The sequence below is a fragment of the Epinephelus lanceolatus genome, chromosome 17, assembly GCF_041903045.1.
Source record: "Epinephelus lanceolatus isolate andai-2023 chromosome 17, ASM4190304v1, whole genome shotgun sequence".
Taxonomy (NCBI): Eukaryota; Metazoa; Chordata; class Actinopteri; order Perciformes; family Serranidae; genus Epinephelus; species Epinephelus lanceolatus.
In genome coordinates, this window is record NC_135750.1 from 37,616,183 (window position 1) to 37,642,551 (window position 26,369).

General features: G+C 41.9%; 1 protein-coding gene across 4 annotated transcripts in view; it reads left to right on the forward strand.

Annotated features, from left to right (window-relative positions):
• The window catches only part of ltbp1 (latent transforming growth factor beta binding protein 1), a 203,971-nt gene that overhangs the window by 106,080 nt on the left and 71,522 nt on the right, over positions 1–26,369 (forward strand). For all 4 annotated transcript variants that reach the window (XM_033612892.2, XM_033612893.2, XM_033612894.2 and 1 more), the window contains exons 6-9: positions 9,016–9,213; positions 12,170–12,471; positions 13,800–13,902; positions 17,810–17,869. In XM_033612892.2, the coding sequence (XP_033468783.1) occupies positions 9,016–9,213; positions 12,170–12,471; positions 13,800–13,902; positions 17,810–17,869 (663 nt within the window). The remainder of the gene's footprint in view (positions 1–9,015; positions 9,214–12,169; positions 12,472–13,799; positions 13,903–17,809; positions 17,870–26,369) is intronic.

A 26,369-nucleotide genomic window follows, 5' to 3' on the forward strand; every position in this document is an offset into this window, starting at 1 on the left:
ACCATCAAATATCGTTATCAAGTCAGCAGATGACACTATGGTGGTTGGCCTCATCAGCAATAACAATGAGTCAGCCTACAGGAGAGATGTCCAGTTCCTTTCGGCATGGTGCGCCAACAACAAGCTGGCCCTCAAACCCAAGAACACCCAAGAGCTCATTGTGGACTTCAGAAATACCAAAAGCACTAGCACGGAGGTTGAGCGTGCTAGCTTTAAGTTCCTGGGAGTCCAGGTTTTACTTGTTCAGCTTTGTTGTCCTTGGTCTTATAGCTGTTACGTCTACTTCTGTGTAATTACATTGCGAGTAATAAAAAAAAAGGCATAATTCCTTGTATGTGTACACATACTTGGCCGATAAAGCTGATTGCAATTTATCTGGTGCTGTACAGCAGGTGAACATTTCAATTTGTCCAATATGTTATAAACAAATACATGCAAAACTGATGAAATCCAGATATCATAGTAAAAATTATACTTGCTAAATGTCAGCATGTTAGCATTTTTTGCCAATATTTGTGACAAAGGGAGTATTTATGGAAATTTGTGTTGACAGAGGCTCAAGGTTTTTAGAAGCTTCAGATCAGTCGTGTCCAACCCACAGTGTGAAACAGTCCAGTCCTGTTTAAAATAAAGATTCTGCTATCTTTGCATCAGTATCATTGTTAATGTGCAACTGTTACTTGTTCTGCAACTACTATTGTTCTACAACTACTATAAGCTGCTCTTACGGCTAACACTGCGACTGCTACAAACTTAAACTTTGTGTTAAAAGAATAATTTATTCCTAGGCAAGTGCATACAATCCCCCAGAATATTTGAACCTATTCTATTTGCTGTTTTCATCTTTTCTTGAAAAGAAATTAGCCACTATCTTTGACCATCAGGCTTCTTGGCAGAGATTAGTTTTCTTTTCACGTGTCTGGAGAGTTTGCTTCCTTATTGTTTTCCCCGACCACATAAAAAATAGGTATCAACCTATTTTTCAGTCCTGATATGGTCAGTTCAGCAGATGGAGAAAATCTAATTCCTGGCAAAGGCGGAGTGAAAAATACTTGGCCAATCGCTGATAGTTTGGTGATAGCAAAACATATTCAGGGAATGACTTGAAACCACTTATGAATAATTCTGCCTGTTGTATGTATATCCCATTTGGCCTGCTGCAGTCCCTACAGAGTAGATTTAAGTGGCGTTTTTCCAGCTCCTCTGGCATATTTCTCCCAGGTGAGCACACCGGCTCACCAAGTGCTGAGAGCTTTCTGGCTCTCAGCTTGTGCTTCCTTTATAAAAGATGCGTGTAACTGCCAGCTCATTTTTGTCAGTTGCTGTCCAGACAATATTGAATCATTTAAAACAAATAGATTTTGGTAGCTTTTGGGAGGAATGGGAGGTGAGATGAGTGTAGAGGGGAAGGCAGGAGGGCTTAAAAGAGAAAGACAGGCGTAGCTCTTATTCAAAGGAAAGTAGTTTGGCACTGTCCACGTCATGCCTTACACTTTATATACCATGACATCTGCACATATGTGTCATATTGTGCTGCAGCCACAATGCACCTTAACTAACTTTTTTGAGTTTGTGTTGTGAATGGCAAGGCTTTGGTCAGGACAGTTAGAAAGAGGAGGCTTAAAGACTTTGTAGAGCAGAATAGCTGGGTCCCCCTCATAGTAAGGGGGTAAGAAGCCTGGCAGTCTCAGAGTGTAGTTGACAGGTTGGGGTATAAGGTTTGACCATGTTCTGTATGTAGTATGAGCCTCAAGCATTCACAGAATGGCTTGAACTACGGTCATGCAATGAGAGTGGATGGCCTGTTTTCAAGGGAGGAGGAGTCTTGACCCTTTTTATTTTGTTTTGTAGGAGATGCTTTTGAAAATTCCAGTGTGCAACTCTTCAGTGACTAACACGGCCATCAGAGGATTGATGCTCATTCTGGATTTGAAATTAGCCTGATTCGGGTATAAGCATTTCCTTGAGAGGATAATTCTGGTTTACAGCTTGGATCTTGTTTCTGCAGCTCTTGCAGTGATCATACTCCAGTGTTTCCCACAGAATTGGAATCTATGTGTGGCACTTGCTCCTGCCTGTGTGTCCTTGTGTATCAGCCTGTGTCCTCTCTCTAAAGACTGTGTTTTTTGCGGGCCCATGACACAGCACAGGTGGAAAACTATTGTTTTTTCCTCAGCAGCAGTTTGTTGATGATAAATTTGTGGGTTAGATAATTGATCAGTTGGTCTGATCACAGCTGATCGGATCAGCTGTTTTTGAGTGAAAACATGCTTTTATGCCCAGTTAAGACCAAAGATTTGCGATGAGACGAGTTGAAACAGGCAACTACTTGCGATGCGCCATTCTGCAACGTTCTAAAAACCTGCCAGTTCACACCAATGCAACTAGATGAGACGGTGTATCATCTTTATGCAACAACTCTCTGTACTTCCATTCTCATTTACAGCTTTCCAGGCTTATTTTGTGGCTGAATATAATTTGTATTGTGAATCTTAAAATATGAACGAGGATAGTGACAGTGAAATACTGGCTGCAGATGCATCTGTAATAGTGATAAACAAGTGAAAAACTTGAATAAAACGAGCATCAGATGGACTGTATTTATTATAGATACACCACAATAATATAAATAACCAGCGACAATTCATCGGCCACTGAAAATGTGTGTGTGGGGGGGCATAAGCACATACAACAAGCAGCAGCAGCGACCCCCCGTCCAACACCAGCACACCGCGAGAATAGGAACAGAGGGCTTGGCGGGGATGGAGCACCTGCTGCAGCAAGCAATCTGTGGTCATATTGACTTGACCAGTGGACTTCACTACAAGCCACTTGGCTGTTGAAACAGGTTACATGCTTTGCGTTCGAAACCAGCCGCAGGCAAGTCGACCAGCTTGTTGCAGGTGACACTATCAGCCGGCATAAATCGAACTCAGACCGGCCAGTTCAAGTGGCTGCAACTTTTCTCTCCAAACATTTTTAAACAGTTTAGTCTCATGGCTAATCATTGGTCTGAACTGGGCTTTAGGCCCAGTACACTAAATGGTTAAGTTTCACTTTGACTGCACCTAATGTTTCCTGCTCTGTCTGTGAACAGAGTGCACCCTGCGCTGCGAAAGTGTGAAGTAATGGCATCGAAACAGTATAAATATTCCAGCAGTGCGCCTAAAATAAAATTACAAAATATAGAATCAAAACATTGCAGCTGATGTCTTTATCATGGTGGGCCGCCACAAATAAAGGAATGTGTGGGAAACCCTGTACTCACCAGGTGAGTTCATGGAATATATGACATAATGAATATAGCCACCATGCCCATTGGTTTGTGGATTCACGTTTTGAAGCCTCAAGTTCAACATCTCGGATTTTTGGAGCCAGAGGTGACCACATTTGGGCAAGAGGGTGGGGCTGTGGAGGAGGGGTGGATCTGATTCATAGAATGTGGTGACACCTCACAGACAGCCAAAATGTAAATGGGTATGTTATGTAAAAATTCACTCCCTGCATAGTTGTCATGAAGTTGTAGAAACCAACCATGTTTATTTCTGCTGTAAGTTGAACATTTTAACATGGGGGTCCATAGGGATTGACTCACTCTTGGAGCCAGCTTCAAGTGGCCGTTCCAGGAACAGCAGTTTTGGCACTTGGGTGTTGTCTTCATTTTTCAGTGTCGGAGGTTCTCACTTGGATGAAATCTGAGAGTTGAGAATGCACCAAAATCACTAAGTCCTGCAGTACAGGTCAAACTTCATTATAATGCAGCCCAGGAATCAAACTTAATCCCAGAACATTTACTATTCTCTATCTGCAGAGTTGTCCGTGCTCAGTTTTAAGAGTATGTGACTCACAATGGCAAAGGTTATGCTTAATATTGATTCATGCCTACCAAAAGCCATACTAGTACATGGAGTTATTTGCTAAAACTCTACAGATTTTTGGGGGACATACATATAGACTTAACTGAAACAGTGGGAACTTAATAACAGATAACGTCAATGTTCAAGCAATGTTGCACCACAGAAACTAGGGAGAAAGTTTGTTTGCAGTTTTTGCAAGTCCCAAGTCTTTTTGGTAAGGACATAGTCATTTGACCAATGAAAATAAGTAAATAAAAATCAGAATTAGCTTTTAACATTGACTGTGTTCGTGGCCTACAACATGTACAACAATATTAACCTACAGTTATTCAGTCCTGCATCCCTCTAAAGCGCAGCTGGATGAAGGTTTTCTCAGTGATGATATACAGCATATTTGCTGGTGTAATGGATGATATGCAGGAAGTCCCATGATGATAAATTGATCTTGGGGAGTTGACGGTTTGGGCAGCAAGCTAAATATGTAATGACATGGTAACCCGTGGTGGATGACTGTTGGGTGATGTAAGTAAAGGCTGCTGTATGGGGCTAGAGTTTTTGCACGTGAATCATAAACTTTGTCACTTTCCCGTTCACAGATTTGTGTCATTTCTCATCAGACTTTGTGGAGTCTTTGGAAAGAAAAGATGAGATGAGAGGAGAAATGACTCAGCAAGACCCGGGAGAGATATCAACTATGTATCATGTTTTGTCTCTGTGTCTGGGATCTTGTTTTTCAAACAGGAAATGGAACAGGACTTGGATGTGTTTGTAAAAGTCCAGATTCCACCTGTTTCTAGTGTTTTCTCCACATACAACTGTTGAGCCAGTCTTAGGGAACAATACCACATTGATCTGAATGTGGTGCATACATGTGTATATCATCACCTCCTCTTCTCTGTGTGTTTACGCCTTTTGGCTAAAGAACAGTGAATTCACTGTATCCCTCTCTTCACTCCGACTTCTTACATAAGCACCACACTGCTGGTTTATCCCCTCTGATTGAAAGAGTGCTGCAGCCTGTTCTGTGTGTGCGTAACTGACACCTGTTGTTATGGTGTGTTCAGGGTCTGTGGGAACTGCAGCATTCAGTAAAGGGCAAGTTTTACTGTAGTGGCAAACTTTAGCTTTGGGTGTTTTTTGCCCCTGCGTTATTTATTACAATGTCAGATTTACATACAAAAAATATCCTGGTTTTTGCCCTTATTCTGAAAAAGACAATATTCCTGGCCTATTCCTACGCCTTCTCCATGCATTGTGTGTTTTAAAAATACACTTCTGTTTTCACAAGAAATGTACAGTTTCTGCATATAACATGCATACAGTCTATTTCAAGATAAATTTACAACATAGGTAAAACATAAACACAGTAGCTCAAGAACACCTTTAGGGAATTTATTTCAATTTGGCACACACACCCCCTTGTACTCAATGATGAACTGATTAGATTTTGGTGGTCAAAGGTAAATATAACTTTGACCTTGCATCTGTCTCCTTCTTGTGGTCAGTATGACCTCATACAACATGTTTTTGGCCATGACTCAAGAATTCTTACGCCAAGGCTTGCTGTGTATCATACCACCAAGAGGGTGCCTCTGTGCATCTGTATTTGACATCCACTGACAAAACGGCGCTATTTGACGTGTGTAAAACTGATACGCCTGCCACCAAGAAAGGTGCCTCAGGTGTGCATCAGTGTCTGACGCCATCATCGCTGATCAAGCAGTGGCATTTGACGAGTTGGAAGTGAGATACTGCATACTCCAGTTAACATGCTCTATGTCATTTATCACTTCAAAATATGGAAAAGGAGAACGTCTGCAGCTGCTTGTGCCATTTGTACCATCGTAGAGGTAGTGAAGCGTAGCTCAAGAGAGATAGAATCGGAGGAGAAGATGAAGAAATTTAAATAATGGCAGAACAAACAAATTGGTAATTTAGTGAAAAGAATTCTCTGTCTACATGTTGGGATGTATGTAATGGCCGCACAGACCACCGCTGTCTACAACACTGCCACCATTTAAAGGTACAATATTACGACCTCCTCCACCACTGCCTCATTTCATGCTGTGCCAAAGTTTTGACTGTGTCCTGTGCCACATATCATCTGCTTATTATAATTTAAATTATAGATAATCATTATATCAGTATATCCATAGAATATTTTGTTTACATGACCAGTAATAAATTCAGAATAATGACAAATCAGAACATTGTGGAATATTGGTGTGCATGTAAACATAGTCAGTCATGGAATGTACAGACTTGGATTATCCTATATTTACCATAGCCAATCGCCAACAAAATGCCATACAGTAATTAAACAAATGAAAATAACAGTGGTTCTATAATGAATGCCTCACCAAATTATGATCTTACTTTTTGTATTTTTATGATTGACAAAAACAGTCTTTGACTTCCTGCTGTTTGCTTTGCTAAGCATTAACTTAATAGGAAAATCGCTCAATAGGAAGGATTTTACAAGTCCTGACAAATTTTGTAATGAGGAGAGAAATAGGATTTTTTTTTTTTTTTTTTTTTTTTCCGGATTGTTCTCAGTCAGCTGCATCTGACTTTACAATATTATTAAATCTTTCCAGTGGTGATAATGTTCTCTGTCACACACAGGCTGACTCTTTCTCCCCATCTCTCTGTCACATTATCATTATCCCATAGTGTTGTCCTTCTTTCCTGCTCTTACTCTTACCTGTCAATTTTGCTCATCTCTTGTGTTTCTGTTTAGTTTTGGTCACACGTCCTGTCTCCTCTCCTCTTCGGCTGTCTCTCAGACGCAGACTACCAGCTTCACTTTCTTTCTTCACTTTAACTCAAACCATCATGGTTTTCCTAAAACTTGAAGGCAAACTTCTCCCAACAGCCATAAAACATAGATTAACAACAAAATAATTTTACAGAAGTTTCAAATTCAGCTCAGTAATAAATATCAAGGTTCATAGACAAAACAGCTGTCTTTTTTGCTAGTCATGTTGATTTGCTCAAGCATGTTTGCATTGCATAAATTAGCCTAGCAGCTATCTGAGAATTTTCCTCTATTCATAGCTTCACAATGATGTATTACTACTTTTTCTCACTCATAGTAGGTTTAATTCACTGCATCTCCCAACAGAACAGCAAAGTTGAATCTAGCCTATGTGCATGTTTGCATAGTTGAAACAGAGCAGCTACTGTAATTTTACTGTAGTGAAGAAATATTCCACGCTGCTGATTTAATATATTGTTATTATTATTATATATATTAAATTTCTGTGGTTCAAGCTATCCATCTTTTTTGTGTTTGGTGGTGGTTTCAGAAATAACCTTAGCTCCAAGCTCCTTATCAAAGTCTCACTCTTGCCGTCACAGTTTAACACTGATGCATTTGTTTACGACTGCAAACAAACACCTGCATCATAAGCCGGATTTCCATCCACATATATGTTGAAATTTTAAATTTAAATTTCAAACAAATATGCAAAAGAAAATGTGAATTATAATTTTTCCATCTACTTCTGTTACTGCATTATTATGTCAGTTCACTGAGGAAAAAAACAGCTGGATCTAAGATCTGATCACAAAGGGCCAACTAAGCTGCTGCTATTGAGTTCAAGAATAAGCAGCAACTACACAAATAGCCAAATCAGTGGGTACCACTCCCACCAGGTACAAAATGGCTACTACCATGAGGTGAAAAGGAACTACCAGCACCAAAAACAGTAACACAGGTGACCAACGCAACAGTGGAGTGCAACAGCCACATACCAAAAGGATCATCATAAGTAGACCAGCTACAAGTTGCTGAGAGCAACACACAAAGATCCAACAAAAGTGAACTGCCACTACCAGAGCACAAAATGGATGCTGTATGGTCTTCAACCACATACACAAGTTGCTATAATGGATGTAGGAAACCAGCTACATAAACAGACCTGATGATTGGGAAGCCACACCCACCACTCTAAGATCCAATGATCTGTGGGGGTGACTACATCCCAAACCCAAACAAGGTCACAACAAATTTGCTACAACAAATACTGAATAGCAGTAACACACAAGTGACCACACCAAAAGTGGACTGCAAAAACCACAGAACAAAGTAGTCACAATGTACTTAACCACTACACAAATGTTGCCAACTTACACCTAAGCAGCAACCCACAAGTGACCTAACAAAAGTGGAGTGCAGTGACCACAGCCCCTAAGGTTACAAACCACAAGTTACTGCACATAAGTATTTATCACAGCTATGACCAAACAAAAACTAGTCATCTCAAACAAAAACAAATCACAACCAAGTTGCTATGTGAAGTGCAAAAAAACAGGAACAAGTTGAGGCACCCCAACCCTGACCTGCCTACCAAGACAGCTAAGTAACCTAGCTAGTCTTCAGTGGCCTGCCGAGCTCGATGCGGCTTTAAAGGCTGAACTTAGTGCTGCACAGAAGACCAAAAAATTGCCAACTGTAATACACTGAAGTGTGCCCCCCAAAATAAAAATGGCAAAATAACAGAGTGGCAAGATCTTACCTGCCCTGTGACTACCTAGTCAGGGTGCTCAAAACTGAGGTTTCAACTAAACACAGAGCAACAACCACAAAGAATTTAACAAAAGAGATGACCTCTAAACGCACAAAAAGGCCACAAGAAATACACAGAGACTTACATTTACTTCACCTCATGGATGTTCTGGCTTTTTTATGGCCAAATGCAAAAGTGCATAAAAACAGGTGAATGGGAACACATCTGTCTAATGATAATGTCTAGTTACTAACAGTTAATCCCCGCTTCCTGCCAATCAGAGGATTCTCAGAAGTCATGGTATGAAATAAAAGGAATTTATATTATCCTGTTGGTGACATACACAGTTATTCAGATCTCTGACAACAAAGCTTGAATTCAGTTATGTTGGATGGCTGATGTGCATGTTTTGGATTCCCTGAGCTTTACATCAGCACTGATTTTGCCTTGCTTCCAGACGCAGCCCAATCCCACCATGACGTACTGAAGCCTAATTATTGACAGATGTGTTGAAAAGTCAGACAAATGTGAATCCAAATACACTCCCAGATGTGTTTACAATGGCAAGTCCTTTTTTGGTTTGTCTCTGTGTGTGGGACCATTAGTGCATCACCATCATCTTCTTCCTGTTTTTTTTCTCTCCTCAGTGGTGTGTCACCTGCCGTGTATAAATGGTGGGAAGTGCAGCACCAGGGACAAGTGTCAGTGCCCTCCCAACTTTACTGGAAAGTTCTGCCAGATGCCCGTTCAGAACGGACACCAGCAGACGTCAGGCGGCTACAGCCAACCTCAGGTCCACTCCACACACACATTGCCTCTGACCTACAGCAACGGCCAGAATCCTGGTGAGTAAAAGGCACAACTGTGATGCTAGGGGACGATTAAAGGCTAAAGGAGGCTTGTTTTAGGTCATTTACTGCAAGTCACGCATTGCAAAGGCTGCATGGAAGGATGTGAAAAAAATCAGAGTCAGAAACTGTTTGCACATACAAGGAATGTGACTGGGTGATTTTGTGCAGAATGATAAACACAGCGCAAAAGTATAAAGACATAATATAAAAGTAGAACAAGAAAACACAATCACTGGATCTCTGTAGGGCGGCCAGCAGTAATGTAAAGTGGAGGTTATTTGTAATAAATGGCCTAAAACATGTATTACCACAAGCATGGTCTTTTAAGCAAGTAGGATACAGAACTGCTTATTTGCCAGTAATAAAACACTAATTGAGCAGGAAAAGAACACATTCTTAATAAAGCTCAAGAGGATCATTTAATAATTTCAACTTATATGACCCTTTTTAGTGAACACTGTATGACAGTGTGTTAGTCACTGTAATAGTCTCCCCACCCAGAATTAGTGTCTATGAATTTTGCCGTTTTTAGAATTAAGCAATATGGCACAAGAGGGAGTGCTGTTGTATTATATATCACCATGGCTGTGATTTGCTCATAGGCACAAGGCCACAGGCCAAGTGCTGAAGAGTATGCTCTGCTGCTCTGAGAATGTGGTGTTCTGAATAACCAAACGGTACATTCCAACAGCGCTCCGTATTTACAAAGCGACCAGTTTAAGCCAGAGAGCACTTTGGCACTCAGAGTGAGTATTTCCGAATGCACCCATGATTGACAGCTGTGTTCAAGACTTCCACTTTTCTCACAGATAATCTATCTCATTTAGTGTTGTGTGAATAGAGAGACAGTTTCAGCAAATATGAAAAAGTTTTTTTTTTTTTTTTTTTTTTTACCCGCTGTAGCTTTAAGTGAACATTCACATTAGCTTCACAGCCCCAAATCCTGGATGTCCCAGTTCAGATCTTTCAGAGTGATAAGCTTTAAACAACAATGTAATGGGGTTAAAGTCTAATGGGAGGTTAACAACTGTGCTATGTCTCTCAGAGACATAGCTGTGTGGTGCTACACATGCATATAGATAAACACACAAAAGGACAACATTTTGCAAGAGCAATTGAAAGCGATAACAATGCGGCCTGTAGATTACGGCTAAGACTCCGATGGATCAAACTGATGCTGACTCTTAATTTGATAATGATAAAAAATATCTTACTCATGTACGTGGCAGCTTTGAATCAGTTTAGTGTGATTCACTGGATATAAGTTTGGCTACCAGCCTGCCATTGGTGGCTATTTAGGCTGGCATTCTCCCTCCACTATCTGTGGGGTGGCTGTAGGTCAGAGGCAGTGTCGCCCCCCTCTCTCTGTTTATCATGAGACTACAGCTGCACCTGCTACAGTGACACATACAGTGACAGGGAAAACTGTTTGCATCACACACCCCTAAATGCACAACCAGATTCAACAGACCACTGGACACAGGTTATTGTATTGAGTTACTGTTAGAGCTATTTCACCTTACAAACTATATATTTTCACAACTTCTGTCAAGCTGTCCGAGACCAACCGGACTGTCTCTCACCTGAAAGTGAAGCTGTCGGGGTTGGGATCCCGGCCTGTCTGTCACTTGTCCAGTGAAGCTGCGAGGGGCACCGTGTCCTTCTCTCATCTCATGCCAACACTACTGTGGTGTCTAACCTCATCTGTTATGTAGCATATTCTTCCCGATGATCACTGTCTTTACAGTCAGGTTGGCTGCTTAATCCTCGTAGACCTTGCCTTTGCCTTCTAAATCATCCTGAGTGGCTCTGATGTGACAAACAAAGAAAACTTTGGGCCAGCAAAGATTTTTTAAAATATTTTTTTCAATTAATGCAAATGCTAGCTGTGAAAATGCATCAAATCATGACATGAATCTTATTTAATTGTAATTTTTTTTTTTTAGAAAGAATCAGTCACAAACTTTGTGTTACAGTTTTCAAAATTCTCTTTGCTACAGGAAACAAACAACAACCTGCAAGCTAACAACTTACACCCTGACAATGGAATGTTTTTATTGAGGATTTGGATCATGCAATAAGGCATACCTGCTTTGTTCTTTTGGTGAAATGTTGTTAAGATCTACAACGAGTAAAACAAGTTCTGAATGCACCTTGAAAAAGCCCAGATTCCGTCACCTAGGACTCTTGTGCCTGATGTTGATCCATTTTCTGACACAGCCAGTCTGAGTTGATTTGGTACATTTTTTAATTCTGGCAGCCACATGGCCAGTGACATTTGATTTCACCAGTGTACCAATCCATTCACTTTACACAAGGTTCTGTGATATCGTTGATATTTTTTTAATTATGTTCTGCAGAAGCCATATACAGCTAGCAAATTGTGTTAACAGGTCCAGTGAGCTCCTCTGAAGTTAAAGTATTGTCGGACTTCACCTCCAGGGCACCTGTTATCAAAATATGTTTGTCACACAGTCGACATACGACTGTGCATACGTTCACATACGTTCGGCACCGAACACCACGACCGCTCGGAGCGCCTGTCATGGGCAGCCCACTCTGACATCTCTCCACTTAGTGCATGTATATGTATGTTCGGACCTGTGTGTAATTGGCAAACAGAGTAAAAAATTGAATTTCCCCTCTGGGATTAGTAAAGTATATAAAATAAAAAAATAAAAAATAAAATAATGTGTAGTCCCAGACTTCTCTCTAGCATTGACACAGCACTGTGAAGATAGGTCTAGCTTTGCAAAACTAGAAATGTTTCAATCTGAAGATTAAGGTCACAGCACAACATACTGTTCATAATGTCAACTTAGCTCAGACAAGGAAAACGTGCCGAGCCACTAAAGTCTTTAAGGGTGATATTTTATGATCTTATCTTGAATGCAGCAGATAATTATCACTGTAATAATTGTATTGCTCATGTTGTCCCATGTGCCTTCAGTGTACAGCCCCAGCATTGTCAACATCCACATCAAACATCCTCCAGAGGCCTCCGTCCAGGTGCATCAGGTGTCTCAGCTGGATAACTACCATAACAATGGGCACCAGCTGAAGGGTTCCCAGTCAGGCTCCTCTTCATCTTCCAGCTACACCTATCACCACACAGAGAGCAGCCAGAAAATCCAGCACCATGGCTACAACATAGTTTATCCCAGCCAGCATGGCTACCAGGTCCCCCAGTACCAGCCCGTCACCTCCAAGAACACACTGGGTCGCTGCTTTCAGGAGACTGCAGGCAGTCAGGTACTTGCCTTCCGCTATGTCTCGTGAAACTCTTTGATTTTATTATTTCTCATGTAATTTCAAGCATGTGATAACGTAGTGTAGCCTATGCATTATAGAGTGCACGAAAATACTATGGGACCAATCGTGTCCCGTATTGATTTAGTAGCTAAGGGATGATCCCGTATTATTAAGGATGGATACCCTATACATACATACATACATACACACACACATACATACCCTGTTTATAGCAGAAACCACAGCCGTTTCCACTGAAACAACACTTCTCCTCTGAAGGTTGTGCTCCATGCAGAATCTCCTGACGCTCATTATGGAACGCTGCATGGCCCCTTCATGCTGCAAAATGTCCCTGATTTCTGCGTGTGTCTTGCCACTCTCAAAAAGTTCACAGATCAGGTCTGCATAAGGCTGGAGTGCGGCCATAACTAGGCTACAAGTAGTTGAGAATGAAACGCTCCTCTGTAAAGTTCAAAAGTTCCTCAGCAGATCTCCCAGCATTCCCCGAATTTATCCAAATATCACAATAACAAAACAAAGAAATTTAAAACTTCACTTTAATGTTCTTCTGTTTTAATTTCAAAACAAAAAAACAACTACAAAACGTGTGATTTCTGTTGTTCCGTTTTCCGTTTTTTTTAAAACAGGCTCTGCTGCCAAAGTACAGCTTCATGGAGCTGCTAGCATGGCTGTAGACTCATGTTCTATTTCACACACCAATCTGGCATAGTGGAACCTTCCTTTAATAAGACTGACATGAAGTTAGCCACCTCAACAGTCAGTATTTATACTTTTACATGCTAGCTATAAAACAGCATGTTTTTCTGCCTATGAGTGTAGAGGCTGTGACATGTGTCATATGAAAAGATTGAGAGAAAAACATCCAAGACTCGTTGAGCCAAGATCAACACAAAAGCACAAAGGCTAGAATAGGCTAGTAAAATTGACAAGTGTAAGGTGCTGCAGCCAAAAAAAGCAACCACCCTTATCAAGTCCTGGAGACGAGGGATATAAAATTAAGAACAGATTTATGGACGCACAGTTAAAGTTCACAATGTTGAGTTTAAGTAACTGTCATAAATTGTGAGTCATCCCATCACTAGGTAACATTTACAGAGCAGTTGTTGCCATAAAGATAAGGGACTGTCAGTGTGTGTTCCTATCTGTATGTGTGGCCATCTGATTGAGAGTGGATGAGGTGTGTGTGACACCTGGGGGATCAGACACACAGAGGAAACAGACAATACAAAAACATTTTTTTTAAGAATAATGATTCCTTTTCCATTCCTTTCTTACTCTCCCACTCTATGTACATCTCTATGTTTCAGTGTGGGAAGGCTTTGCCAGGTCTCATTAAGCAGGAGCAGTGCTGTGGGACCATTGGGACATCTTGGGGTTTTCACAAATGCCAGAAGTGTCCAAAGAAACCTTGTAAGTACAGCTTGTTTTTCTCAGATGTTGGTTTGTCTTTTTTTCTTTTTGGACACCTGATTTTTCTTAGAAACCTCTGCATGCTTCCAGACATTTGTGGCTTCATGTGTGTTTGAGTGTGTTGTTTTGTCAGGAAGCCTAAACAGATGCCAGTGAGGTTCTAAATCAACCTAAATACCCACAACATTTTTAACAGCTTGATAGCAAATAATCTTAAAAGCCCTGACCAAATCCCACTTTTAATCTGAGCTAAATCCTTACTATTGAGGAATGAGTCATTATAATGTAAATCAGCATTGCATTTGTATGTTTATAAGCTGATAATGATTGAAATTATAGGCCTGTATTACTTCTGTTTTCACATATACAAGCAAAATAAACACTGTGGATCACTGCTACACACCATTCAAAAATGGTTACAGGGTGGAATCTCTACCCGTGTACGGGGAAAGTGATCATGCAGCCATCTTGTTGAGATCAAAGTATGCAGACAAACTACTACTATTTTTCCAGGAGGGCAATCCCAGAAGCATAATGGCAAGGTCTAAGAACTATTATGAATGATAATTGGACTGCATTTGTATAGTGCCTTTCTACCTTACAAGCCCCCTTCCCCACTTGTCAAGTGCTGATGCGTCTATAGCAAGTGAGCTAAACGACTTTTACGCTCACAGCAGCCAACAAGCAAAAAGAGTACTGGTGCAGAAGTTAATTCATAGGTGGGTAGGTTTCAAGCATGTGAACACCAAGAAAACAGCAGGACCAGACAGTATCAGGGGGGTGTCCCCAAACTGTATCCTAACAAATTGGCGTTGGTGTTCAAAATGATATTCAGCCTGGCTCAGCCTGTCGTACCCTCATGCTTCAAGTGGTCCACCATCATTCATGTTCCCAAGAAAACAAAACCAACCTGCCTGAATGATGACCGCCCAGTGGCTCTCACCTCTGTAGTGCTGAAGTGTTTTGAACAGCTGGTTAAGGATCCGCTCTTCACTAACAAGCACACTGTACTCACTACAGAAGACGCCATAGCACACATCCTCCACACCTCCCTTCTCACCATGACAAGAAAGGGAGCCTTGACTTCCTGACGGGCAGACCCCAGGTGGTGAGAGTGGGCAAACACACCTCCACCCTCATCCATAACACTGGAGCACCTTAGGGCTGTGTTTTGAGCCCCCTGCTGTACTCCTTGTTCACACATGACTGTGTAGCCGCTTCAAACTCTAATGACACAGCTGTGGTGGGCTTGGCGAGAGAGTACTTGGGAGAAGTACTTCAAATACCTTGGTGTCCACATCATATGTCCACTGACTCAGTGGTGAGAATTGCAAGGCAATGCTCTACCCCGCCTTAACGATATTTACACCAGGCGCTGCAAGAATAAGCCCAGGAGAATCATTAAAGGAGATGTACTTATCATTCAGAAAATTAATATAGCAGCAAACCACTGTTTGCTATGTAAATATATAGTGGAGTAATAGTGTCCTGAGCAGAGAATGAAGTCACACTCCCTTTGTGTGTTGAAATCTGAACTTCTCTGTAGGTCATTTTTGTAGCCATGCTGGCTGCGCATGCATGTGTGTGTCCCACTGATTAGCTCATCGCCACCACATTGTGCTGGCTGATATCGGGTTGGTGTTGGCGTTGCCGAAGCATAGTGCCCACAGTCACCCCCCAGGTAACAGTGTTAGCTCTGATTTATACAATATGATACGATAAAATATGATACAATACGATACTATGCGATGTCATATAATATTACATCCATTCTTTGGACAGCGATGCACTATTTTCCATTATCACAAAGTCTGCCATTATTTGATTTTAATTTGGTGCGATATAAGGACCTGAGATTGATATGAGACAATATCATTTGCCAATTTAACACAATCTGTCACAGGAGAGGCTGACACTCCTTTTATCCATAAGAAAATAAAAACAACACATAAATAATAAGTTCAGTAAAGTTTACTTTAAATTTACCTCATCAGCACCCATAAAACAGCACATGGGATAAATTAACCTTCAGGGCTGTCTCCCAGAGACACCTTTCTCGAGGAGATCTTTTCATTTTAACCCAAAATATCATCTTTTCAAGAAACTTAAGGGCTATCTGGCTGAAAGCCCTGAAGGCAAACAGCCATAAAACAACAAGATCATTTCTTTAATTCTTCAGTTGTTTAATATTATAGGATTTATATTACAATAATATTTTTATAAATTATATTTTATTATTGTTATTTTGATTATTTTACAAAAAATAAACACTGCTCTAACGCTGTACAGTAATTCCTATCAGTTATGTTAATGGAAACCATGTCGTCTAATAATTAGTGATTGATCACGCCACAAAATATCACTGGTGGGTCAGCCGTGCCAGACAAAAAGAGATGAAGCAGCATTCCGCGGAAGTTATTATAATAAGTAATAGACTAACTTACAGAAATGTTGGGTGAGTCTACCTTCACCTTCTTCCCTCTATCTCTGAACACAGACACGCACATTTTGAACAGCGCCTAGGCGCTCGTCTCTGTCCTCAGTACTTACAGTTGCGCTACTGTAATGCATAGAGTTTGTGGTTCGCGGGTCAGGTGGTTATTTAACAAGTATTTTTAGCATCCCATGCATCTTGTTTTGTTTGTGATTTTATATCCACTTCTGACGCTACTTAATATGACAGCTCGTCTGGCATTCACTATCGACCCAAAGCTGAGCAAAGTAGCACAAAGAAATGATCATAAGAGCCACCCACAGTTCTCAGAAACTTGTAAGACTCACACACATTGTACTTCCTTTATTTACGGGCATTTACATCCATTTATGCAGTTTACATGCATTACAAACTTGTTATGCTTGCATAGGGACAACGTAGATCAGGTTTGAAGGGTCTGTAAAGGTTTGGCAATATAAATTTCTGATGTATTCAATACATTACAACTTTCACTCTGTTCAGAGATGATAAGGGTTTAGAGCAAGGTCACAGTTTTAGTCATAATGTGCATTTAAAACATGACAAACCCTGTTTATCAGTAATGAGTCATGCCAGCTTTTAGCCCACATGCCTCATAAACACCATGAGAGGGAAATTTCAGCTGTACTGTTCACATATTTCATTGAGATTTGTATTACCCTCTCTTCTGCTCAGGAATGGCAGGGGCATGAGTTTAGAGTTTTCTGCTTTACAGTGAAGTGTGAAACAGTCCATTGTGCCATGGAGACACTGGTAGCTGGTAAATAAATTAGCTTTATCGGTTAAACAAACATTGCCTTGTTGTTTCCCGTTGAGCAAAATATCAATCTGCTTTCAGGTATTTGGGTACCACCTCCCCACTGGTGCCTTTGTCCAGCTTCACAGCAAGGCCCAGTCTCTAACCTGCAGCAGAGATTTACAAGAGTTTGACTTCTCAGTGTGTGGTTGATTGTGGGCCACTGGTTGTCTGAAATATCTTTATTGTCAACAACAACATAAAAAGCAGATGAGCAGTTAGTAAAGAAAACACATAGACAGAATCACATTATAAATTAAAAACAGATGTCAGTGCCCGTGGCTTAAATCTCATCAGTCACTTTGTTGTGTTAAGAATACTGATGGCACTTGTGGTGAAGAGCTCAAATTTGTTAAAAAGAGGATGGGAGCTTTCTGCCAGGATACTCCTCACTTTCTTCCTCATTCTCTCTGTAAAATGTTGAGTCAAGGGCTTTGGGGGTTTGCCAGCTACTTTTCTTGCCATTGACACAATCCTAGAAAGTTTATTCCTAGATCAGCAAGGCTGAATCGCACCAAAAAACTGAAACACATGAATGTAATGCATGTGTTTATGACTGTTAAACCATTCATCGAATGTCTGAATACAGTGACTAACATGTTTGTTCCCTTCTCTTCCTTTTGTTCTCCTCTCCTCAGCTATTCCTCTCATAGATTGTCCTCCAGGTTACAAGAGAATCAACAGCTCTCATTGCCAAGGTAAGAGCTTTTGCTCTTGTTCAAATATCTCATTGTCTCCACATGGAGTGGAACAATATTTGGTATCGGCATTCATTGTCCCCCTGAAGATAAATCATAATGACTTTGGTGATCCCCTGACTATTCCTCTTGCACCACACCATGAGGATGGATGGATTGCCATGAAATTTTGCGCACACATCCATGTACCCCACAGAATGATTTGTATTTACTTCAGTGATCCTCTGTCTTTTCATCTAGCACAATCATCAGGGCAGAATTGCAATTTCTCCAGTACTTTGGTTTCTGCTGTGTAGGTTCACAAAGATGTTTATTTAGCTTTGCAGAGGCACAACTCCAGTTTAACTGTCAGGTTGAGGCTAAGTTTCAACAGGTGTCTTGTTCATCAAACAAAAGGGCCATGTGTGGAGCATTTGGGAAAGAACACCTGGCAACAGTTTAAGTGGTCCAGTGCAGGGAGGCACCAAGTCTTCTACAAGAAAACACAGAAAAGGAGTTAAGCCTTATCCAACAGACTATTCAGCTTAAGTGGCCAGAACATGGTGGAAACATGTTAATTTCCTGTTCAACCATTTTTTGGACTTGAGGAGTCAGTTAGCAGCTTTTGGTGTGTTATGCAAAGTGGTGCTGTACAACGTGCAAAGACACAAATGAAGGATAATTACATTAGGTCTTACCTTGGAATGCTGAGTAATGTGCAGGCCAGACTGCCCGACCTGTGGGTTCAAGTAAGCTTGTGAGAACATATTGCAGATTTTATTAAGTGACAAAGCAGCATTCTGAGTAAGTTGTTTATAACTTACAGAAAGATTGTGCGAAAGTCCAGTTTTCACTTTATCATCCCCTCTTTCTCTCTCTCACACATCAAGCAGCTTTATCATCAGGGCTGATGCGCTCAGGGTTTCCATTGTTTTTTGTTCAGGAAAACTGGTTTAAGCCTGACATATTTAAATCTCTCCAGTCAGCAAACTTGACAGCAAGCAAGCACGACTCTTTCGACACTGAATCTGTTAGATATATGCACGTCTGTAAGGTCATGTAAACAAATTACTGTACCTATCAGCTGTGCACTCAAGGTCATAGTTAAGACATTACCACTTCAAAGATGGGTAAGTACTTGCTGTCTTCCTACATTGGTGCTTTTTAAACAGAAAACTTTTTTTATATTGTGATATTTAATGATATACTGTACAATACAGGCTGTTGCTAGCAATGGTCATTTACCAGAAACTTTAAGGTCCGCTTTGTGGGTTTGTGGGTTTGTGGGTTTGCAGGTTGGGTTTGGCTCATTGATTAACACATATCTTTGTGGGTCAGGCAGGACAGATATGTTCTCATAACAGGCTGGGTTGGTGCAGGTTTTAAAAAAACATGACCTGCACATCACTACTGGCAAGGTATGACATGGTAAGAACTTATAGGAAATATGCAGAGTTCCAAAACAGTCGACTCGAATAGCCATTCAGATGAACACAATTCAACTGCTACCATTTAAGGAAGTGGCCTCTGACACTCAAGTTTGTACTTCATTCATTCTATGACTCGAATAATTTTCAGAAAGAAAGACACAGTTGAGCAAATATTCACTTCTTGCGATTAAAGAAGCTGATTGGTCCACAGTAAATTGTAGATACTTTGAGTCCTAAGAACAGTAGTATTCTTATATTTTTTAAAATTATAAGAGCTAAGAAAAATAGTGTGTACAGAGCCAAAAACAGAACAAAAGGAAATAAAACACAAAAGTTACAAATCACAAAAGTACAAACCAGGCATTAAAAGGGAAAGCTTTCCTAGAAAAATATGTTTTAAGAAACAGGTAATATGCCTCATTCAGGGAATTCCAGAGATTCAGGGCCTTGATGGCAATGGAGCAATGACTACAGTGAACAAAAGCTGTTTCAGTGTTCATATGGCCATGTGGCTATTGTAACTCAGAGATTTTATGCTATTCTATCAGGAAAGTCAGTCCCCACAATAAGGAGTGGTTCTTTATAGCGCCGATGGTGGGTGCTTAATTCACGATTACCACTAGTTTCGATGGCACTGTGCCAGGCTATCCACAGTGGTTGCCAGCTCTGTGGCTGGAAGCAGAAAGACTTTGGCAGGGGAGAGAGGGCCTGCTGCCCATTCAGACTACTGCCAGACTCGAGTGTGTGTGTGTGTGTGTGTGTGTGTGTGTGTGTGTGTGTGTGAGAGAGAGAGAGAGTCTTAAGACTTAACTATCCCTGGAACTCACTAGAATCCACCACATCCTTTTCTTCTCATTTATTATTGACAGTCTCCTCACATTATTGTTCTTCTGTTTGTCCATTCTTTAATCATCTAACTATTCTCACATGCTTTGTGCTAAACATCATATGAACATAAAACTGTACAGCTCATCGAACAGTTTCATGCTATTTCTTGTGTGTTTTTCAAGCATATTCAAGCATTTATATACATATTTTTAAAATGGAAAGCTGAGAGACATATTGACAGTTTTTCCTGACCTTTGCTGTAATCTTACAAAAGCTTGTGCAGCAATAAAAGGATAACATGGAGAGCCTCGCCAATAAAAGAATAAGCAAACAGGCTGTCAACAGCCAATTGAAACATACTGTCTGAGACCTGTGTGCTCCCTTTCACCTATAAACTAAATGTCATGGTGGGATACAGACATGAGTCACAGTCTGTGTTGTGGGCCAAGTGTGTTCTCATTGAAGGAATTTGACTCGCTAAAACTCGACACATTTCACAGCGGAGTTTCATAACATCACTATTGAGCTGGGACAGGACAATAAAACAATTCTGCAAATTTGAAATGCTGGCGGCATGACTCTAGGGACGGCAATGTCAGCCTGTCGGTCAATCTATCACTTTGGTCCTGACTGAAATATCTCAATGACTATTGGATGAATTGGTGAAGATTCTCAGTCATCCAGGTCATGGTAATCCTAAATGCTATTTCGTATGCAACTGGATTTGCTTGAGTTTTTTGAAGAGGTTTCACCTCTCATCCAAGAGGCTTCTTCACTTCTGAAGAACAAGAGGTGGATGAGAGGATGAGAAGTGAAATGTCTTTAAGAAACTCAAGCAAGTCCACTTGCGTATGATATATCACTTAGGATTATTGGATAAAAAGTCACGAAATTTGATTCAGACATATATGGGCCTACTGACTCCTAGATTTTTCTTTATTGCCATCAATTATTTATTTATTTATTTGGATCCCTATTAGACACTACTAAGGTAGCAACTACTTGTCCACATGAGGTTAGCATGTGGTTTTGAGTTAAATGTCTCCATAGCTATTGGATATGTTGCAAGGACTTTGGTACAAACATACATGTCACTCTCAGGATTAATTCTGGTAACTTCTCAGAGTAGGATGGGATACGCATCTCTGTGTATTCCTCAGAAGCATTTATCTTATTTTGCCAGTCCTGCTTGACTGATGATTGCTATGTCAGTATCAGGTGGATCCACCTACCATTAAATAGCCTGCGCTACAATGGAGCATCATTCAAAATAAGCATCTCCTCCTGCTTCACCCAAGCAAGAAGGGCTGTCTGGTGAGACATTTCACTCATGCTACTCTGACAATCAGGGTTACGCAAGTAACCTAAAGTTCTTATTTATAGCATTCGTTTTGATGTCTCACTATGGGATATGGAGACTCCCCTTTGCCAGACAAGCGTATCTTAAGTAACCATCAGCACTCAACAGGAAGTACTCCGTCCCTGCGAGGACCCCGCCTGAGCCATGCTGGGAGTAGAGACAATCAGTCTATAAAACCAGATAAAGGTGAGGGGCGAAGACTAGCTCACCGCTGCACAAATGTCCTGGATGGAGACCCCTTTAAACAGAGCCCAGGATATAGCCAGACCGCGAGTAGAATGGGCTCGCAAGCCCTCTGGCGCCTGTAAACCCTGGCTTGTGTAGGCAAGAGCAATTGCCCCCACAATCCAATGGGAGGGCCATAAGGTCAATGGGGGAGCATGAGCCAAGCACCTTGGGCATGAAGGCAGGATTAGGCTTCAGTGACACCCTGACATTCCCCAGGGATGCACTGAGAGCGTGTGAATGTCACCGACCCACTTAGCAGATGCCAAAGCCAGCAACAACACTGTCTTCAGAGACAGATGTTTTAAGTTGGCCTCCTCCAGCGGTTCAATTGGAGGACCAGAGAGCCCTTCCAAAACCACAGCCAAGTCCCATGGAGGCACCAGCAGCCAGGAAACAGGGAGGGGTCTACTTGCCCCTTTCATAAAATGGCAAACCAAGGGATGTCAGCTAGCTATTTTACCATCAAACCCCACATGACATGCAGCAATAGCAGCTAGATATACCTTAATTGTGGAGAAAGCTTTTTGTTTGTCAATCAGGTCCTGCAGAAATTACAAAATCAAACCAACAGAGCAATAACAGGAGATGTGTCCCCTCTTGTGACACCACTCCTCAAACATCCTCCACTTACAACCATAAAGGGACCTGGTGGAGGCGGCTCTAGTGCTCTGAATAGTGTTAATAACATTCTGATAAGGCCCCACTGTATTTAAATTATACCACTCATGGGCCAGGCCCATAGTGCCAGGCGTTCCGGGTGTGGGTGGAATATGGTCCCCCTCTCCTGGGACAGCTGTCCACACAGGAGTTGATAAATCTCTGCCAGCCAGTGCATTGCTGGCCATTGTGGAGCTATAAGAATCAATGTGTGGCGATGCTCCCTCACCCTTGACAGAGTTGGGTATATTAGAGCCAGAGGAGGCAATGCGTACAGGAGAACAGGCGGCCAATTGTGCCCAAGTGTGTCCACGCCGAGTGGCGCACCTAGAGACCCCTGCTCCAGAGACCTCTCACAGCGTCTGCGTCTGTTGTGACCACCTTCTGGGATAGGACAGTGCCCATGGGCACCCCCTGTACCGGGACAGCTGGTTGTTGCCAGAGGTGCAGCACCATTACGCATTCCACAGTAACCGTCACCCTCCGTGTGCCATGACGCACAGGGTCCAGTCTGAGGGAGGCTACCCAGCGCAGGAAATCCCTCATATACAAGCAGCCAAGTCAGACTACTAGGATGGCTTATGCCATCAGCCCCAGTAATTGAAGACATCATCTGAAGGGAACACTTTTCACCCTCTCCACTGACAGGCGGGCAGTGAAGGACACCGAGTCCAGACATAATCCCAGAAAGATCATGCTCTGCACTGGAAAAAGCACACTCTTGTCAGCGTTTATCACAAAACCCAGGTCAGTCTGGAGCTTTATTAGGACATTTGTTTGTGTTATAGCCTCCTGTTTTGACTGTGCCAGCAGGAGACAGTTGTGGCTAGACGAATGCCCTGCCATCTTAACAGGGCTATTGCCACTTCTGTACATCTAACAAACATTCTCAGGCTCAGAGACAGGCCAAAAGGAAGCAGTCTGTACAGACACCCAGAAAAGCAAGCTTTAGATATTTCCTGTGTGGCGGATAAATTGGAATGTGGAAATGTGTGTTTTTCAGGTCGACAGAAGTAAACCAATCGCCCTAGCACACTCAACATAACAGGGATGCATCTCCATTTGGGGACCAGAAAATACCAGGAGAAAAAGCTGCTCTGACTCTGCTCAGGGGGTGCTATACTTATGGCTGTCTTCTCCAACAGCAAGAAAATTACCTGTTGTAGAACACGAGTCAGCTCTCCCTCAGCCTGACAATATATTATGCCTGAGAAGCCAGGGGGTGTGACCACAAATTGAAGCCTGTATCCCCATGATATCATTCTCAGTACCCAGACTGAAGTGGTTAGCGTGGGTCATCTCTCCCCCATTAGAGAGAGAGATAGGTGGCAGCTATTTTTTCTGCACTGTGTGGCCCTTTTGTGTTATAAGGACATCTAGTGATGAAATGAGGTTGCTGCCCTTCACTGGCGCTGCGCATGAAGGGTTGGTGAACTGACAGAGTGGGTGATGGCCCACGTCCTTAGGGGGGCAGCAGCCTCCCTCAGAAGTGGTAAAGCAACAAACAGCTAGTTTTTCTGTTCATTGATTTTAACTGTGTCCTTGACCTTAGGTCTGGATCCGACAGTGGAACATGCTGTATTAATAAAGACCGTGGCTGTGTGCTTGTGTAAATTAGAGGGGAGACAGAACCTGCTGTCTTGGCAACATAGTCCTTAATCCTTCTGGCTGAGACGTGCTGGTGCCACTCTGGCACCACATGCAGCAAAGGGGAGTTTGGGGTCCAGGGAAACCCCCCCCAGCCCCCCCCCCGGCAGCACACTCTGGAACAGAACAGGGGGGTTGGGGAATGGGTAACATCCAGCTCCTTCACCAGTGGTGAGAGGGAAGGCTGTCAGGCTAACCTCTTCTTCTTCCTTCCACCATCGTTTCCATAGATTTGCCTGTAGCCTGGACAGTGCAGTACTGCACACTAAGTCAAATGTCTGTGACCACAGTAATTTAAGGAAACATTCAGCGTTCTGACGCTGAATGCCTCAGCTAGAGCCTGCACACGGCTCAGTGTCCACCTCATTCCCCTCCCTGTTCCCGGTATTGGTTGACAGGTTGCTGGTAGACAAGAAAGGGTCCTTTCCAAACAAGCTAGCTTGGCAGGCTAGCCGTCTTTGGAGGCTCTTCATGGTGAAGCAGGCACAGTGCCTGCATGAACAGAGGGCTTTGACAGCCAGATGGGCATGTTCCATTCTGAGGCAAACAAGAGCAGACCTGGAGTGTATCTTTATTTCTGCAAATGCAGAGTCGAGCCCCAGAGTCTCTGTCTCCTCTAGTGTGAGGGAGGTTAATGTCAGAGTCCATCTTAGTTGGCTGGCATGCTAACTGAGAAGAACAGCATATAAGCTGGTGTGCTAATCTATAAAACCTTACCCTGACAGCTAGGCTGGTTGACACTCTAGTCTATGGTGACCAGAGGGCCAAAGCGTATTGGAGGCAGATAGCACCTGGTGACACAGATATTAGCTTTACCGATAAGTGGACAGATAAGCTAGCCAACGTATGCTACAGATTGAGGTATGCTCCAAAGCGAGAAGAGGTGTTTGAATGATGCTGCGTCATAGCGCAAGCTATTTAATGGTCGGTGGATCCACCTGATGCTAACATCGCTATCACCAGCCAATCGGGATTGGCTTAATGAGATAAATGCTTCTGAGGAACACACAGGGAGGCATATCCTATAGTGAGACATCAAAACTAATGCTATGAATGTGAACTTTGGTTATGTCTTAACTTTTTATCCAACACCACCATCAGGTCCAAATTTTAATTAACTAACATGCTAAACTAAAATTGTGCATGTTAGCATGCTGACCTTAGCATTCAGCTCAAAGGACTCCTGTACCTAAGAACAGCCTCACAGAGCCACTAGCATGGCTGTAGACTCTTAGGGCCCCATTTAAACCATCTGCACAGTATGGTCTAAAGTGCAAGGGGTTGTATTTAGTTTCTTAATTAATCATTAGTAGGTTTTGGTTGTAACATGAATTCAACCATTGTCATCTTTCATCAGTCAGTATCACTAAATTGATACTGCATAGTATCGCAATTTTTGTGTAGCAATATCGTATAGTCACACAGTGCCAAGTGTTGATTTTTTTTTGTTATGCAAATCATTAATATGGCAAAAACAACCAAACTCTGGGTAGTCTACTAGAATATTACAATGAACTGGTTTTTCAGTCCACCAGATACATTTTGCTGCTGTGAAAAAACTTCATCTTATTAGATAAGAATCGCAAAATTGATTATTCGATCGATATTGTATGGTGACTTAAGTATCGTGATAATGATGTATCTTTGATCCTCTGATGATTTCTGTCCCTACTTCTAGGCTTGTGTCGGTTTGAAAATTTTCTAACCGGTTTGATTTAAAGCCAAATATCTAACCGAACCGATATATCGAATTATATACCTAATTTTACCACTGGGGGTCGCATTTGAGCTATTTTTCCCAATAAAAGCCCATTATAGGTGTAATGCGCTTCCAATCCACTAGGTGGCTGTAATGCTGTATTAACCGCCAATACACACAAGGTTATACAAGAAGAAGACGCAGAAGGACACCAAGGAACCTTCCTCCGACTCCGCTCTCTCAGTGGAGACACGGCGGTTGAGAGGGCCAAGCGAGAGGACGTTCCTGTAGTAGTTCCAGCCCCCCAAATAGTACCAGGAACTTCTTCATTGGAAACGGGTTACTAGGGCAACAAACTGAATGACTGCTGACTCCCTCGCACTTTTCCCCGCCCCCAATGAAATTTGATCTCTTGCAGCAGCAGCAGACAGCTGAGCAGAGTGGAGCTGCGGAGTCCCTCTGAAGCCGCTGAGACAAACTAAACAAAACACTTGTAGGCTCCTCCACTTCATTTACACTTAACAAAAATATAAACGCAACACTTTTGTTTTTGCTCCCATTTTTCATGAGCTGAACTCAAAGATCTAAAACATTTTCTATACACACAAAAGACCATTTCCCTCAAATATTGTTCACAAATCTGTCTAAATCTGTGTTAGTGAGCACTTCTCC